We start from the raw sequence: 18,808 nt of genomic DNA, 5'->3' as shown, positions 1-18,808 counted from the left end.
TTTTTCCTTACTTCAGGCCTTTTACATAAATAACAAGAAGAATAAAACACAAGGAAATGTGACAGATACCTAGTTTTACAACATACGCCATGTCTAACATTTAGTAAATACCCATTCATGTGAGTATTTTATGTATATAAGATAATTTCCCTTAAAGCTCATTAATTTTTCAGACACTGGTATGTATATTTATTTATAAGAGGATTTCATGGTGATATATAAGCATTGCTCAAATTTGATAAAAAGCCAAGCATTCAAGAAAATTGGACCTGCTAGTGCTAACAGTCAGATCTTCGTAAAGTATGGGCTATTCCTTAGTAATTAAAAGTACCACAAAACCAGGACAGTGACATCAAATTACAAAAAGGAACATTCATCCATTTTTCATTCTTTTTTAACTCTCATGATGATATCAAAGAGGAAGTACCCATTAGTAATGAAAGACATGGTAAAGGGGTAACAAACAGCACTTGCCAATCTCCATTTTCATCAAAAACCCAGATAACCTTAGGGTGAGAGTTTCAGGAGGCAGCTCTATCAAGGCTCATTTAATAACATAGTTTTGTTGTCATCACATTTATGCTGTGTTGATCTTATATTAACATAAGTTTTTCAACTAGAAAATACAGAGTTCCCTGTGCAATGAAATTGATAAAGAAAACAGTCAATATGTTTAAGGAAAAATGTCAATAAACAGTACAGGTGTTACATGGGGTATGGTTAAAGTCACAATGGTAGTATCTAAATGACAGAAGTTTGAGAAAAAGGCAATGGTTATCATTCTGTCACATCATTATAAGTATCAAATCTGCATTAGAAAATAAGGAAGTTAAGACTTGCCATAACTAAATTGCTATTCTGGACTTCAAAGGGCTGGCCCATTTTTTGACTTCAGAGAATTATTTAGGGTGCTGAAAATAGGCAGCCAGTTGACCATTCATGAACTTGGGGCATGCCTTACGCAAACCACTAGGACTTTGTTCTTTACCTTTCTAAACCTTCCAGAGGTAAATTCACACCTTTTACTTATGCACACCCCTGAAGGTACCACTTGCTTTTACTTGCCTCCATCAAAACCTATCCTTAGATCTTTCATTCACACTAGGACACAAAAGCTTCCTACTTTTACAGTTTGCTACTGAACTCTCTAGCTTTTGCATTTTTACACAAACTGAGGTACAGGATATACTGTTCAGACTGTCATAAAATTTAGGTCCTTTTCAGCAGATAGGAAATTATGCATTGTATACATCAACTTTACTCTCCAGAAAAAATTATCTCTCAGGGCTGGGATTGTTGCTCAGTGGTAGAGCGCTGGCCTGGCACACAAAGGTCCCTGGGTTCTATCCTCAGAACCACATAAAACTAAATGTTTGGAATAAAGGTATTGTGTCCAACTACAACCCAAAAAATAAAATATTTAAAAAAATATCTCTCCTATCTCACAGTATCATAAGACCTAGGAAATTGCATGGAAATGGAAGGAGACCCTCATTGTTATACAAAATTACATATAAGAGGTTGTGAGGGGAATGGGAAAATAAACAAGGAGAGAAATGAATTACAGTAGATGGGGTAGAGAGAGAAGATGGGAGGGGAGGGGAGGGGGGATAGTAGAGGATAGGAAAGGTAGCAGAATACAACAATTACTAATAGGGCATTATGTAAAAATGTGGATGTGTAACCCATGTGATTCTGCAATCTGTATTTAGGGTAAAAATGGGAGTTCATAACCCACTTGAATCTAATGTATAAAATATGATATGTCAAGAGCTTTTTAATGTTTTGAACAATCAATTAAAAAAAGACCTACTTACACTAGTCAGAAATAATGTTCCCAATAATGTTGAGAGGTTGATTTATATCCCCACCCCAATTCTTAGGAGAAAACAGAGGCACATCACTTCTCATGGGTATTAGCCCTGCACCACACACTCTGGCAGTGTATAGTCTAGATAGTATTTCCCAAGATTTGGTTTTAGGACCATGCATATAAGAATTAACTGGAGATTTGTTTAAAATAAAGACGCCCAGCTTGGAGAGTTTCAAATTTAAAACTAAAATGAGGGTGAATGGGGTTCTGGCAACTGAATCCAAAGATATTCCTCTAAATTATTCTTATTCTAGTGTTTGAGAATCTCTCCCATTTCTCTAGTGCACCCCACTCTCTATTTCTCTTTTTATAACTTGGGTCAGAAAGTCTAGAGTTCTACTGCTTTCCAGATGATTAAATTATGTCTGCCTTTTCTGTCTTCAATTTTCTAGTTGTCCTCCCATCATATCTCTGTTGACTTGCTGCTTGTTTAGTCACAAAAACAAATTTTAAAAAATACATAAAAGGGAAGAAGAGAAAAAAAGAGAGACATGGGAATTCAAAACTGGGTGGGTGTCTGGGGTACCTCGGACAGCAGCTGTTTAGTGGGATTCTGGGACAGAGTGTGTAAAATCCTTGGCTTCATACAGCCTCTGTCCTTGCACCTGAGCTGTGTAGTAAGTGCACAGGATTTGGCTGCCCAGCAGTTAATGCTGTGAGATTGACACCCACACTCTATTCTTGACCCTGCCTCTCCAGATCTTCCAAAATGTATCTTCTTTATCAGCTGACACCATCTGGAGAGCTTGGGAAACAAAAGAGCACTCAGTTTCTAATTTGATTTTACTTCTCCTAGATTTCTTTCTTTCTTTCTTTTTTCTTTTTGCTCTTGAATTGAAGCAGTTTAATATAATACATGGTATTTTAACTTTTTTCCAATCCTAAATACAAAGAATAAAGACAAGAATGGCTAGAAACTATGGTACCTGGTTTTGGTTGTTTTGTTAACAATTGACAGGAACTGATAAAATAAAAATTCTTTTAGGTCTATAAGAATGCTCTCTTACAAAATCCATTTTTGGTCAGGGTTGGGAATATATCACAGCTGTGTAAGTGATAAGTCATGCATATATAGTTCGAGTCTCAAACTTGAACTTTGGAATTGGAAAATAACATTTGATGCAATTAAAGAAGAACAGAAAGTGCATGATTTAATCAAAGCTGGTGCATGTACTTGAAACCCCTCCAAATTCAAATAGTGGGTGTTCCAAAAGCCTTTTTTGCCAACCACTTTTTTTTTCTCCTGTAGGATAAAATATTTCCTTTCACTCAAATCACTCAAATGTGAAATATTATCTTCTAAGCCCCAAATGGATTCATAGCTTCAAACGCACTGGTAGATTCATGAACACAGATGCTCTTCAGTAGAGAATTGATATGTGAAAATCATTGAGAACAATAAAAGCAGAATTAAAGGAGCCAAATCACTGCTATGATGAATTATTATGTGGTCTTTGAGATCATGTTTTGTGAAAACTACTTAGTGATCTGAGAAAATGCTCATGAGATAATGTAAAGAAGGTGAGATGCAAACCCTGCATAATTCCTATACTTTGTATATACACATATATCTGTATTTTGATACATTTATATGTCTAAATCTGCATAATTACTGCACTTGCTTATATGCTGTTTATAGCAAGAGCTCTCAGAGATGCTGAATTTTGAAATACTAATCCTTCCTTCTTATGTTCTTCTGTATTCTAAATTGTATATAAATCAAAATATAATTTTTTTTGGTACTGGAGATTGAATTCAGAGGCACTCAACCACTGAGCCACATCCCCAGCCCTATTTTGTATTTTATTTAGAGATAGGGTGGCACTTAGTTGCTTAGTGCCTCACTTTTGCTGAGGCTGGCTTTTAACATGACATCCTCCTGCCTCAGCCTCCTGAGCTGCTAGTATTAAAGGTATGCACCATCATGCCTGCTTCAAAATATAATTTTAATACTATTTTTAAGAATCTTAACACTTTATACTGTTAGAATTTTAAATATTTTTAAATGTTATTAGAAAAAGTTTGCTTTAAAAATCAAATATCAGGGCTTTAGAGTTATTATATCAATGACTAAGAATGGTTTTGGAGAAGAGCTGTGGGAACTTCTTTCCAGATTTTAATACATATATTTTAACAAAGATAAAAGAGAAGTTCTTTTGTCTCTTTGTGAGAAATGAGCACTACTGGAACAAACAGGGAAAAGTATCTAATCATTCTCATTTTCAATGATGTTTCACAGTGGAAAATTTCTTTCTGTAGTTTTTCTTACATTCTGATATTAATTCAAAGCATTGTGTATAATCTGTAACACATAATGCTGTGTGTGTAACATACAAATATATACATACACATTGTACATTAGATGCACATGTGTGTGTATTTACACACATATACTTATGTATATATGAAATCATTTTTCTGGTGAACATTGGTGAGATTAACTGGAACTAATGGATGTTCCTTGGCAGTTTGTCTCCACTTTCTAAAGACTGAAACATGATTAAGGCTTTACCATGTGAAATATCAAACTAGGTCAATTAACCAAAAAAGTGGATGGGGCAAAAAGTATATTTAAACAAGGTCCTGAAAATAACTTCACCATCCCTTGAGAAATTACAGATTTTTCTTACCCTTATCTGATTAGCTCATAATTACATTTGGCCACAAATATGCTATTCTTTCCATTTTAGGTCACTGCTTTTGGATTTTTTTTTTTTTTTTGTATCAACATAATCCAGGAATATGCTTATCGGCCTGCCTGGGACTGAGATTAAAAACATGACAATTACTTATCAAAAGGAGGATACTGAGGCTGCCAGAGTGAGTTATTTTTTTGGGGGGGGGTACTGGGGATTAAATTCAGGGACACTAGCCCACTGAGCCACATCCTCAGTCCTGTTTTGTATTTTATTTAGAGACAGGGTCTCACTGAGTTGCTTACCACCTTACTTCTGCTAAGGCTGGCTTTGAATTCACAATCCTCCTGCCTCAGCCTCTCAAGCTGCTGGGATTACAGTTGTGCAGACCATGCCCAGCAAGAGTGACGTTTTTTAAATATGTAAATAAATTTTTTTTCATTTACTTGCTCAGCATCTTTCAATAGATGACCATTTCACTTAAAAGAAAAACTAAAAATCTTGCGATAGTTTGTGGACCACACAGAATCAAACACTTCCAGCTCACCTGTGTGTACATTGGTCATCACTCACTGTGCTCCTGTCACGATGGCTTTCTTTATGATCTTGGAATAAGTGAGGCTGTGCCTGTCCCTAGGGCTTTGCATTTGCTCTTTTTCTACCTGGAAAGTGCCTCCACTATATCTGAGGTATGGCAGGCTGCTTGTCACTCAAGTCTGAACTCAAGTGTTACATCGTCAGGAAGGAGATGAGTCTCTCCACTGCTTCTCTCACTACTGCATGAGCATGTCACCCTCATCATGCTATAAAATTATTTCTGTATTCACTATTCATTGGTTATCTGCCCACCACTAATAATGAAAAACCCAGGACAGAATGGACCTTGTCTGTCCTATTCACAAGGAGCAGTGTCTGACACAGAAAACGCTCCATTGTTATTGTTATTTGTTGAGTGAGGAATGAATAAAAAAGATTGTCTCCAAATATGACTATGAATTTATACCATCTTTGTATATCCATCACACGAATTCTACTGAGAAGTAAAGTTAACTTTCTACTTTTTAAATCTGGGCTGGTCTTGTGATTTGCCTTGATCAAGAGTACTCAGTAGATGTGACATTTTGCCAGTTCTAGGGCTAGTCCCTAATAGATCTTGTACTTTAATTATTGCTGCCTTAAGTCCTAAGCTGCCACAGAAACATCTCCAACAATTGGATAACAGGTGGAGAAGCCAAAGATAAAAACTGCAAAGAGAAAGCAGAGTCTAACCAGCCATCAGCCATTCTGGCTGATCCACCTTAGCACCAGACTAATGTGCAAAGCTCTCTAGGATACTGAGCCACACGAAACCTCTGCAAACAATATCACATGGAACAGACACAGGGTATCTCTGCCATGCATTGCTGCAAAGCAGGATCCAAAAGGATCAGTGTGATTTAAATCGAAAGAACTCCAAGTGATTTTCTCTGCAGCAAAAGATACCCGAAGCAGTCATTCCTACCAGAAACTGGGTGTTGTTGCAACAAAAATCTAAAAATACAAGTATTGACATTGGAACCACACAGAGTAGAGACAGTTGGTAAAGTAAGAGTTGGAAGAACAGTGAAGGAAATGATATTCTAAGCTAGAAAAAGATACTTGCTTTTTCAAAAGTACTAAAAAATGAGTGGGATTAGTGACTACTGTAACTTGGAACATGGAATACATTTCTGATGAACTTGTGACTTTGGCTGAGGCGGTTTTCAGGCCAAATGCCAAATGCACTAATAGGCTTCTTTGACTTGCATATGATGGAGTAGTGTAAGAGAGATGAGCTGAAGAAAGAACTGCTTCATTTTGAAGAATTTATTAAAACTATAGTGGCACTAGGATAATAACTCCAGTTTGTAAAAAATTCTCAAAGTAAGATATGTCCACAGGGGGGGGAAAAAAAGTGGTGTTATCAGTAAAACGTGACTTAAAGGTAAGCACCTAATGATGTGTTGACTGTAAAACCCCTCATTAAAACTTGGAAAGACCCATCACCTCACACATTTCTCCTGGCGATACAAGTCTGTTGTTATATTTTCTTCTGTTAGTACATGAGGCATTTTACACAAAAATACATACATACATAATTAGGATCACATTTTAAATAAAGATCTCAATATTTCATTGTCATCCAATAGTTACCAGGACGTTGACTTTTGAGATAATTGCTTATAGGGCACATCTATTTTTATACAATCCCTGAAACACATAAAATATCCCTTCATTCTCCCATATTAGAAAAAAAATTTAAGAACCGAATAATAAAATCCCATGGCAAAATAAGATTTTTTAAAATTTGTTTTTAGATGTGTATGGAGCTTTATTTTATTCATTTATTTATATGTGGTGCTGAGAATCAAACCCAGTGTCTCACACTTGCTAGGCAAGCAATTTACCACTGAACCACAACCTCAGCCCAAATTAAGTTTCTAATTAATGTGCTTTTCTATCATTTTACCTGCATGAATGCAGTCCACATATAAACATTTTAAAAGGATACTGAAACTTATTATCTCATGACTTGGTAAAGTAAGAGTTGGAAGAAGAGTTCATTGTAGAGGATGCTATATATCCTATCCTATCCTATTCTCTATTCTGAAGATGCTAGTGACAGATTTCTTTCTAATGTTAGTACTAGAAATTTATTCACCCTAGATAACTCATGGTTTATTTGTTGTGGACAGTCCTCAAGTAAGTACTACTTATTTGTTTTTCTTTTTCAAAATATAAAGTAAGACACGTGGCTCCTCTGCATGAAGGATATCTTAGTCTTGAAATTTGTTCTCTGATGTTAGTTTTGAATTCATTTTTTTAATCTTCACATTTTTTTCTTTCAGAGGAAATTTATGAATTTAAAAAAGCAATCTCTAATGTTTTTCTAAAAGATAAGGTATTTTAACTAATTACTGATCTTGTCTTATTTTTTAGTTTATCATTGTGGGCTATAATTTGGATTTTAAGTGTTTCCCAAAGGCTAGTGTGTTAAAGGCTTAGTTATATCAGCTTAGTACTCCTGGGAGGGTTGGAAACTTTAAAAGGTGGAGCCTATGGGGAGGTCTTCCAGTCATGCAGGCATATCTTTGATGGGGATAGTGGAACTACAGTCCCTTCCTCTTTCTTCTCTTTTGTGGCCCTTCCAGGAAGTGAGTGACTTTTCTTTGTCATACACACCCCCACCATAATGTGCTGCTTTACCATGAGCCATAAAACAATAGACCAACTGATGATGGATTGAAACTGGCAAAACTGTGAACCAAAAAAAACTTTTCCTCTTTTTAGGTTGGTTCCCTCCAGAATTTTGTCATAGTAATGAAAACCTAACACATCATTTAATTCACATTTTTCTAAAACTTTAAGTATGTGATACTTTATTATATAAATTCACCATTAATGAATTAACTATACTCACTTTGGGAGAAAATAAATGAGTTGTCAATTTTTGTTATTATCAAAATTGTCATAAACAATTTTGCAATCAAAATTTTTTCACTTCACATATCTTATTTTTTTTTCTAGAAATGGAATTTCCTGCTTAAAAGGTCTTTGAATTATCAAATTATTTTAGAAAGATAAAACAAATCTGGACTCTTGCCATTCGGGTGTCTACCTCAAGTGCGTATCTTGTCAGCACCAAGTATTGTCATTATTTAGAATTAGGGAGATTCTACACTTACAGTGATGCTTCCTTCATCTCATGTTTTCAAATATTTTCTTGCTTATCTAAACTGTTGAGCAGTATCTATTCACATCCTAATTCTACACTTTTTAAGATAAGTAATATTTAGTGTGGTGCTGTGGTCTGAACATTTCTTCTATATAAATGCATGTGTTGGAAACTTATCATCATCCTGATGATATTAGGAAGTGGGAATTTCTAGGTGATTTAATCTTGATGGTAGAGCCTTCACGAATGGTACTAGTGACATTATCCAAGAGACTCCACAGAGCTACCTTATCCCTTCTACCATCTGAAGATTTAAGAGAAGGTGTCATTTATGGGGCAGACAGGAGGCCCTCAGCAGACATATCATTTGCTGGTATGTCTGAACATTCTAGCCTCCACAACTGTAAGAAATGAATTTCTGGTATTTATAAGTCACTCTGTTTGTGGCATTTTATTAGAGCAGCCTGAATGGATTGTGACAGTAGGCAATTTCTAACTTTTGAGTATAAAGATTATTCCTACCCACAAAATGCTAAACTGAGAATCTCTCCTAAGTAAACAACATAAAAATTGAAAATACTTATGTGATTGTATATCTCCTACAATAATATTTATAATAGTGAAAAAAGTCACAAGTAAATGTCCATTAATAATGAGGTGGTTATAAATAATATACCTGTAGAGTAAAATATTTGATTTTAGAAAAAGAGGCTTATATAAGTTGCTACTGATAAAATGCTAAGTAAAAATATATTAGAATTAAAGGGCATTTAAAACTTTTAATATGGAAAACATTCTGCTATATAATGTTTAATAATGTTAGTTAAAAATCTTTTTTTTTCTACTAAAATTTTAAAAGGAAAGAGAAGGAGGTAAATCATAAAATATTTAAAGTATTGAGTGTTAACTTTTGGAGTTAGGGATGCTTTTTATTTTCTTTTTTGGGATTTCCATTATTTTGGGAGTTTCACCATGCTGTACTTCTCCTAGTTTCCTTCTTAATCCATACTAGATTAACACATTTATTTTAAAACATCTGTTTATACCTTCATTAAAAATAGTTATTTTCAGTTACATTGCCAACAACCTAACCTCTACTTATCAGTTCTTTTAACATCCCTTAACTGAAAGAATTAAATGAAAACACCAAACAAGAGAGGAGTCCTGTTTCACGAGTTCACTTTTTCAAAAGGAAAAGTTTCATTTAGCTTTAGTTTAGGACCAAAGGAAAAGAACAAATAATAATGTTTTAAGAAGGAGAAAAAAAATGTGGAAGAGAAAGACATCTAAAGTGGCACATTTTTTTTTTTTACTTTGTAACTTAATAATAAGCAGTCCAAACTGTGTGATCAAATAATTCATCTTTTAAATTCTTACCACACCAATTAAAGTTATGCTATAGCTTAGTGCATCCTTTCAGGGCAGCCTAATTTCTCAATGAAGGACGGTTCGTACAACCTTGACACGTACCTGTCAAAAGATGGCTTCTCTCCACAATCGAAGGCATCCTGGAGCTCCTTGACAAGATTAGCTTGGCCTGGCAGGCGGAAGAGACCCTCTTCTTTCAGCCCCCTTTGTCGGATAAAGTCCACACACTGCTCCACCAGCATTGGAGCCAGACGGTTCCCATATCTCTTCTCGTAGCGGACAGTGTCTTCTAGTTTCTGTCCAAAAATACCTAGAAAAAATAAGGAATCACAGTGAAATTTGAGTAATTTATCTCTTCATATTTTATTTTCTTTTAAAATTCAATATCCAGGAAAAACAAAGAGTAGCATGCTAGTGAGCACTGGACATTTGTATTTCACATTATTATACAACCAAATTCATGTTTAATTCTTCAAATGGAAATGCTTTTCCTAATGCTTCTCCTTTCTGCTGTACTCCATCTGTAGCTCAAAGCCATCATAGAAATACTAAGTTCAGGATATTCACTTTGAAGTAAGAACTATAATATAAGTAATTTGAATTTGAGGGTTTCTTTTTCTTTGAGGAAGGGATTTAAAAGCTAAATGGAGAAATTTTTTGAATAGTCAAATTTGGCTTTGGTTACAGTTTTGTCTGTATGCTCAATTTGAATTTGTAGTTCAAACACTGTTCATTTCTCTTTTCTCTTTTTGTTTTTAATCAAGTTGTAATGCCATGACTGTAATTAAAGTGATAACACTAGGAAAAGAAAAACGGAATGTTCTGCCATATAAAATATTCCAGACAATGTTTACTCCTTACAACATTAAGCTATTAATTTATTTGGAAGGTGATAATTAAGTTATGAAGAGGTGAATACTGAAAGTGGTGAGGTGGAGTCATGGTGGTTTGCTCTGGCAGAGGATATGTTATCATTTACCTTGTCTGTAATAAAGAGCAGGCAGATTTTTAGTTTTATTGCTGACTTTAAAATATCTACAAACAAGGCATTCCTTGGTGTACGACCCTGGGACTGAACAGCCTGAGTATTCTACCCTTGGTATCCCATTAATAAAGAGACAATGCTTCTAAAATATATTAATAGTAGGCAGTAACTTTGCAAAGATGTTCAACTTGTGAGAAAAGGTGAGATGGGGGCAAATGTGTTACTTCAACTTTTCCCCATGAAATGAATATCATTAAATAGTTTTAATGATCTAATAAGTTTCATAAAAATCGGAGAAAAATAAATGCTATGTGTTGAAATTTGGAATCCTCCAAAATGTTTGGGAAATTATTTAACAGTCATTAGGTTAAGGATTTATAACAACTAGAGATACTTTGCCTCTCCACCTATAAAATAATTTATTTATGGATTCAGGAATGCCAAACCATCATAGTCTAAGCAATAAAGACTTGCCACCAAAGGGAATGTTCTTAGCCTAGATAAATACAATAACAACAAAAAAATGGTTCTATACCTAGTATCAATCTAGTACTAGAGGAAGTCATATATATTTCTTTTAGGAAGCAAGGTTGAGTGACCTAATATTACTCAAGCACATACAAAACAGATTTTGTAAAGGACATTTTTTTAAGGAAAGCAAAGATTAGACAAGGTAAAAGCTTTATTGAGCTTAACCTGTAGACTTTAGAATAAGCAGTTCCTTGATAATGGCATATCAAACATTATTCAGTAACTCACCAGCCTCACTCCTATTTTCTTTTGGCATCTCTACTTGAGAAGGTAGGAAAATAAATAACTTCTCCCACTTCTCCTACAGTGAGGTGATGTTAAGGAATGGTGCTGCCAAGAAGTATCATGGTACCTTTAGGAAGCTTATTTTACTTGGGGAATAGAAAGCCAGAATTGCCAATATCTCCCGTTTCCTGTCTTTCTTTCTTTCCTTCCTTCCTTCCTTAGTACTGAAGATTGAACCCAGGGGTGCTAAACCACTGAGCCACATCCTCAGCCCATTTTATTTTTTTATTTTGAGAGGCTGAGGCTGGCTTTGAACTTGTGATCCTTCTTCCTCAGCCTCCAGAGCCATTGGGATTACAGGCATGTGGCACTGCGCCCAGCCCTGTTTTTTGTTCTTAATGAGCTAAGAGTGGGAAAAGTATAACTTGAAGAGAAATCAAGATGTAGTTATCAAAAGAAAGGTAACAGATTCTGGGTGGTAATAACAACAACTACTACAAAAAGCAAGGCAAGTATGAGATAAAGAGGTATCAACAAGAACATTAGAAGGACCAGGAATTAGGGCATGTTTTCTCTCCAGGGTTTGGAATCATCACTTGGATACATATATTTTTATTCAACCTTTAATTGATATGTTAAAAACTATACATATCTGTGGGGTACCTTGTGAGGACTCAAAGCAAGTACACATTGTGTTAAGGCTTAAATAAGATTAAATGTATCTATTTCCTTAAACATTTATCACTTACTTTTAGTGAAAACATTGAAAGTCCTTTATTTTAGATTTTCGAAATGTACTGCACATTACTGTTACTATAGTCATCCTACCGTGCAACAGCACACCAGAACTTCTTGCTCCTAGCTAACTGTAACATTGCAGCTATTGATTAACCTCTCTTCATCCCTCTGGTATAAACCATTCTATTCTCAACTTCCATGAGATCAACTCCTTTAGATTCCACTTGTGTGATCACAGGGTACTTGTTTATCTGTGTCCTGCTTATTTCACTTAACATAACAATCTCAACTTTCATCCATGTTGTCAAGGAAAGGATTTCATTCTTTTTATTGCTAAAAAGTATTCTGTGGTATATATTTACTACATTTTCTTTATCCATTCATTGGTCCATGGATGCTTAGTTTATTTCCATTTCTTGGCTATTGTTTACAATGCTGGAATAAACATGGAAGTACAGATGTCTCCTCAGCATACTTATTTCATTTCCTCTGAGTATATAAATACCAACAGAGGGAATGGTGGTAATTTGATTTTTTATTTTTTGAGGCACCTACTTATTGTTTTCCATAATGGCTGTACTAATTTACATTCCCACTGCCAGTGTACAAGGGTTTCCCTTTTCTCCATGTCCTCTTGTTATCTTTTGTCTTTTTGATGATAGCCATTCTTACTGAAGTGTAGTGTCTCATTGTGGTTTTGATTTGCATTTTCCAGATGACTAGTGATGTAGAGCATTTTATCACATACATGTTGGTAATTTGTATGTCTTCTCTTTAGGAATGTCTATTTGTGTCTATTGCCAAATTTTTAATCAGCTTTTTTTTCTATTTAGTTATCTGGGTTCCTTATATATTCTAGATATTAATATCTTTTCAAATATATAGTCAAATTGCAAATTTGCAAGTATATTCTTCTATTCTATAGGCTGTTTCTTCACTCTAATTCCCTTTGCTGTGCAGGAACATTTTAGCTTGATGTAATCCCATTTATCTATTTTGCATTGTGGATCTTGTGCTTTTGAGGTCTTATCCAAAAAAATTCTTGCCTATTCCACTGCCCTAAAATGTTTTCCCCATGTTTTCTTCTTGAAGTTTGATAATTTTGACCTCACATTTAAGTCTTCAAATGAATTTAATTTCATTTTTGTAGCTGATAAAAAATAGGGTCTAGTTTCATCCTTTTGCATACAGATATCCAATTTTCCCAGTTCTCTTTATTTAAAATATTGTCCTTTCTCCAATGCAAGTTCTTAGTATTGAAAATCAGTTGGCTGTAGCTGTGAGGAATGACTCTTGGGCTCTCTATTGATCTTTGGTGTCTGTTTTATCCTAATACCATTCTGTATTGATTATTATAGGTATCTAATATATTTTGAAGTTCTTTTTTTCAATTATAACTGTCATTTTCTAGTAATTTATAATATTAGTAAATTCTTTAAATGAGTTAAATAGTTACCTTTATTATTCTTTTAAAAATGAGAATAGTTAAGCTCTACTTAGTTATACCATGAATGCCACCAGTAGTTCACCTGCATTTCTCTCAGGTAAAGTTCACAGCATCCCATGAGTTCACAGGACCCTTACTATAATTTCATAGCCAAGGAGCTTGAACTAGGAAACACACAGCTAATAACTGGAGAGGCCAAGATTTGCTCATGGTGGTGAGATTTCAGAATCACACTGTAGTTATGTAATGGCTGAAGACAGTGATGGAGGAAGAATCCTGCCACTTTCTGGCTTTCTGATCTCAGCCCCTTCCCTCACTATGCTGAGAAAAGGTGAATTGAGGGAAAGATCAGAAGAAAAAAATGGAGAAGGAAAAATCTGTGGCACTTCTGTGAGCATGCTGCCCAAGGAAACAATTTACTTATGTAAAGCTGATGCCTGTTTAGCAAGAGTATATAGGAAAGGTAAAACATGTAGAGACTTTGCACATATGTTTAGAAATTCCCATGGAAAATTATAGCTTTCTTCTGTAGGATTGGTCTTGCAAAAAATTAGTAAAGACTTTTAAGAGGTGTGTACTCCCAATTCTGAGGCCTTGCAAATGGAATGTGCCCAGAGTGTCTGGCTGGCAATGGTAGGAACGGGTCAACCTCCTCCATAAGAATATCCTTTGTAAGGAAAGTTATTAATGGAGAAAAATGATTTAAAAAAACACTTTATTTAAAATTTTCTTTGAAGGAGCAGTGCAATTTCAAATTTTAAAATAAACAGAAAAGCCCAAAGGTCCTATGCTATCCCTAACTAGCAGCATGGGGAAAGGACACATTGATTAGTAGATTATTAACAAAATTATTCCCTGTGGTGTTGGTTATGCAAACAATCAAATTATGCCCATCTATCTTCCTGGTGAGGTTTCACACTCCCTGATAGTACTGTCCCTGGAATTTCTGGGTGACAAAGGTATGTCATGCATACTTCCCCTGAAAGCACATGGTGCCATAAAACATCAGCCTGGAAGTGACTTTTTGCTGGACTGAAAAAGTAAATCACACAGGTGAATTTATTACACCTGTGGGAAGCTCTTTCATCTGGAGTGTGTGAGACAAATTCCTAACACCTTCAGGATCTGTGAGACTTCTCCTTAACATATGATTCATGCACCCAATAGCTTGGGGCAGCCTGTCAGGTTAGAGAGTGTGATCAGGTTAATATATCCAAATTCCATCCTTTCTAAAAATAAATAAACAAATACAAAGCCAAATGTTCTTGGACACTCCATGCCCAGTGGGTACATAACAATACTCTTTGCTCCTTGATTCCTAGTTAAGCATAACTCTGGCTCCATGTCACCATTTTCTATCCATTTGTAATCTATTATTATTTGACTGATTCTGTCATTCCACTAAGTGGCATTTTCTGACCATCACCAACAACTTCCTAATGGCCATATCACTGACAACCATGTTTGTGTTTTTTATTATTTTATGCCTCACTTCCCCTAAAACTCTCAATCTCACTCTTATTCCTGACACTTCCTATTTACATAGTTCTTGATTCTTAGAAGATCCCAGTCTCTTGCTTAATGATGAGACCAGTAGGATTGGTCTTGCAAAAAATTAGTAAGGACTTTTAAGAGAAGAGTTAAGCTCTACTTAGTTAAACTCTACCTAGTTTAAGGATTATCTAAATTCTCTCCCCAGCCTTATTTTCACTTTACCTTGTACAATTTCTCTCCTGAACTCATTGAATCTCACAGCATATAAATTGTTCCCAGATTTGTATCTTAATTTGGGCTATTGTTATAATTTCTAACATTAGATTTCTAAATATACATTAAACATTTCAAAAAGGACATAATCAAAACATTTTCATACATCAATGTTTTAAAACAAGCTAAGTCATTCTTTCTTTAAAATATTTTCTAATTCCTGCAGTCTCAATGTTGGTTTTTGTACCAACTGTCCACACACATCATTGCATTGCCATTTGAGAGTCAACCTAGATTCTTCTTCCTTTCATGCCATTTACATAACCATACTGTGTCAGTCAGCTTTTTCACCACTGTGACCAAAAGATCTGATCAGAACAATTTTAGGGGAGGAAAACTTTATTTGAGAACTTATGGCTTCAGAGTTCTCAGTTTCATTCTTCAGGGTCCGAGGTGAGACAGAACATCATGGCAGAAGAGTGTGGCAGAGGGAAGCAGCTCACATGGTGATCAGAAATCAGGGAGAGAGAGAAAGAGAGAGAGCGAGAGAGAGAGAGAGAGAGAGAGAGAGAGAGAGAGAAACTCTCCACTCTCTAGATACAAAATATATACCCAAGAGCCATGCCCCCAGTGGACCACTTCCTCCAGCCACACCTCACCTGCCTCCCATCAGGGATCAATCCACTGATTAGTTTAAGGCAATAATCCAATCATATCCCTTCTAAACCTTCTTGCATTGCCTCACATGTGAGTTTTGGGGACTCCAAATCTAAATCATAACAGTTACCTACAAACTCCTGGCTGCCGCCTAAGTGATTAGATAATATTTTTTATATGAGTTTTTGAAGAACAGATATCTCAACCCAGAAAAATGCTGCCACACTGGCCTATCTTTGCAGCCAAACTCTTTTTCATGAAATAAAGTTGCCATAATCTGATTTTGGCCATTAAATCAAGAAATGTTTAGGTAGCACCTGTTGTATACCAAGTACTGTACCATATCCACTTTCATTTTTGCTGTATCCTCACAAACAGCAGGTTCTCAAACTATACTGAACTATTTGTTGTTTTCTAAATAGAGCAGATCATTACTTAATGTCCTGTTGGTGTAGGTAGCTCCTGCCTTCATGAATCAGACGAGGAAACCTCATCCTGCTAACTCCAATTTACAACATCTCCTGTGTCAAGTCCTTACTGACATTCCCTCAATCCCCAGCTCAGCTTCACATATTTATTCTTTGATTTCTTAACACATTGTTTTGTAATTATTTATTTAGATGCCCATCTGTACTGGACTAGTCCTTCAATCTTCAAAAGAGAATTACTTGCCGGGCATATTGGCACATGCCTATAATCCTAGTAGCTTGGGAGGCTGAGGTAGGAGGATTGCAAATTCAAAGCCAGCATCAGCAAAAGTGAGGTGGAAATACAAAAATAGGGCTGGGGATGTGGCTCAATATTTAAGTGCCCATGAATTCAATCCCTGGTATAAAAAAATGGGGATTACTCTTCTACAGATATTTTAATAAAATAATTATTATTTATATACTTATCATGATTATTATAAATAATATTAAAAACAGTTATATACTCTAAGTCTGCCCTATAAACTTCAGAGAAGTTTTGGTAAATTTCCCAAAGTACCACAGACACAGGCCTGAACTGGGGTTGCTCCAGGTCTAAAGAACTCCAGGACTTATACAGGTAGAGGATCCCTTATCTGAGATGTTTGGAACCAGAAGTGTTTTAGATTTCAGATTTTGGAAGATTTTAGAGGATTTGCATATATATATTATGTGATATCTTGGCAATGGTACCCAAGTCTAAGCACCAAATTCACCCATATTCCATTTACATTTTATAGTCATAGCCTGAGAATAATGTTATGCAATCTTTTCGGTAATTTTGTGCATGAAACAAAGTTTTTGTTGAATTAGAATTAGATTTTGTGTTCTCATGTTATGGATAATCATCCTGTACTCTATTTACCATAGGGAAGTCCTCTTGTTCATATCCCTGGAATTAATATAAAGATGGATGAGGCACAAGTACTCTGCAGATATTTTTGGAATAATGAATGCACAAAAACAAAACACTTTCATTTCCCCAACTTTAGAGAATAAGTGAAAATTTCTATTATAACATGAAACTCATTAATAGTTCTTTGGTTCTGATGTTAATTTTTGTAAAAATCAAAAACTAAAAGAGTCCTGGGTTTACTGAGGAAAAGCCAGAAATTAAAAACTTCTTGGTTGTTGCTCAAATTCCCTGCTATTGATAATTATGACTTTTTTTGTCCCTTCTTGTCTACAGATCACATGTTGGCCATAGCAGGAATTCACTTTGCTTTTCCTTCTACTGACCACAGCTCTGCCAGCAGGATAAATATTGGTTTCACCATGACTGTAAGAATTTTCAAAGAACATTCTCCCTTGGAAAATTCACAAGTCAAAATAAGACATCCTTTTTAGTACAGAAAATAAAAAATAAAACCAGTTAAACCTCACTTTAGTCTGTTAACAGTTTTCTATGTGGCCAAAAAAACTTCTGTAAGTAGAAAAGATTTAATCCAAGGAGGAAAGAGTCATAATAACCAGGGAAATGGTTGGTAGAACTTTGACTCTTTTCATAAGCGGAATGGGGGAAAAAAAGGAAAAAAGGAAAGACCTGGAAAAATGAAGAAAAGTGTTATAAGATGAACATAGTGACCTAGTGGCCTAGGTTTGAGGCTGATGGAGCAATTAGAGACATCATTTAACCTACCAAGCCAAGGGCCTCTCTTCTACAACCAGAAAAAATAGATTCAAGGCTGCTAGGTGACCTGCCACACAGCTCCAAAGAAGCAGATCTGGGTTATGAATCTAGGTACAAATAATTCTAACATCTTCTTTGTTCCACTCTGATGTCTTGGTTCAATTCAGACATGTTCTCATAGGCATGCTGAGCATGCTTTCATGATCATATAGAAGAAAATCCAATTTCATGTTCTTCAGGTGAATCACTACCTTTCCAGATAAGCCTATGGTCAGTCTTTTGTTCATGGACACCTAGTATGTCACACAAAATTTGGTGTAGTGTTTTTCCCAAGCTAAGTAATTACTTGCTTATGTTTCTTTATCCTCAACAAGTCTATAAATTCATAGATTTGTGGCAACCTGTTTTGTTTATCTTCTTAGCCCCAGCATCATTTGGTAGAAGTTCAACAAAACTTTGATATACAAATTAAAATTAAAATTATATGAATTTGGACAGTAGCATTTTGTTGGACAAATCAATCTCCATAAATACAATTATAGCACAAACAGCCTACAATAAATATTAAAGAGAATGTTGGCCTTATCGACCACCACTATGAAGCTTCTATTTTAATTTATTAGTACCTATGGCTTAACAGGAAAAGATAGATAATAATACTGTACATCAGGTGTTTGCTATCAATCTTGAATCCCTGATGGAATAGACCTATTGTTATACTTCACTTTGGGAGGAAAGAAACAAGTGTGTGTGTGTGTGTGCGCGCGCGCCCGTGTGTGTATAGCCATGTGAGGTGCTAAAAGGATACAATGGCAAAAAGGCAGCCTATATGACACATAAGGGCTGGAGA

General features: G+C 35.3%; 1 protein-coding gene across 7 annotated transcripts in view; it reads right to left on the bottom strand.

Moving 5' to 3' along the window:
- Arhgap24 (Rho GTPase activating protein 24) overlaps positions 1–18,808 on the bottom strand; it is a 721,844-nt gene that overhangs the window by 43,102 nt on the left and 659,934 nt on the right. For all 7 annotated transcript variants that reach the window (XM_077803271.1, XM_077803270.1, XM_077803276.1 and 4 more), the window contains one exon: positions 9,674–9,881. In XM_077803271.1, coding sequence (XP_077659397.1) covers positions 9,674–9,881 — 208 coding nt within the window. The remainder of the gene's footprint in view (positions 1–9,673; positions 9,882–18,808) is intronic.

Source organism: Urocitellus parryii, chromosome 10 (assembly GCF_045843805.1).
Source record: "Urocitellus parryii isolate mUroPar1 chromosome 10, mUroPar1.hap1, whole genome shotgun sequence".
Classification (NCBI taxonomy): Eukaryota; Metazoa; Chordata; class Mammalia; order Rodentia; family Sciuridae; genus Urocitellus; species Urocitellus parryii.
Note: the sequence above shows the minus strand (reverse complement) of the source record. Positions and strands in the feature narration are given on the sequence as shown.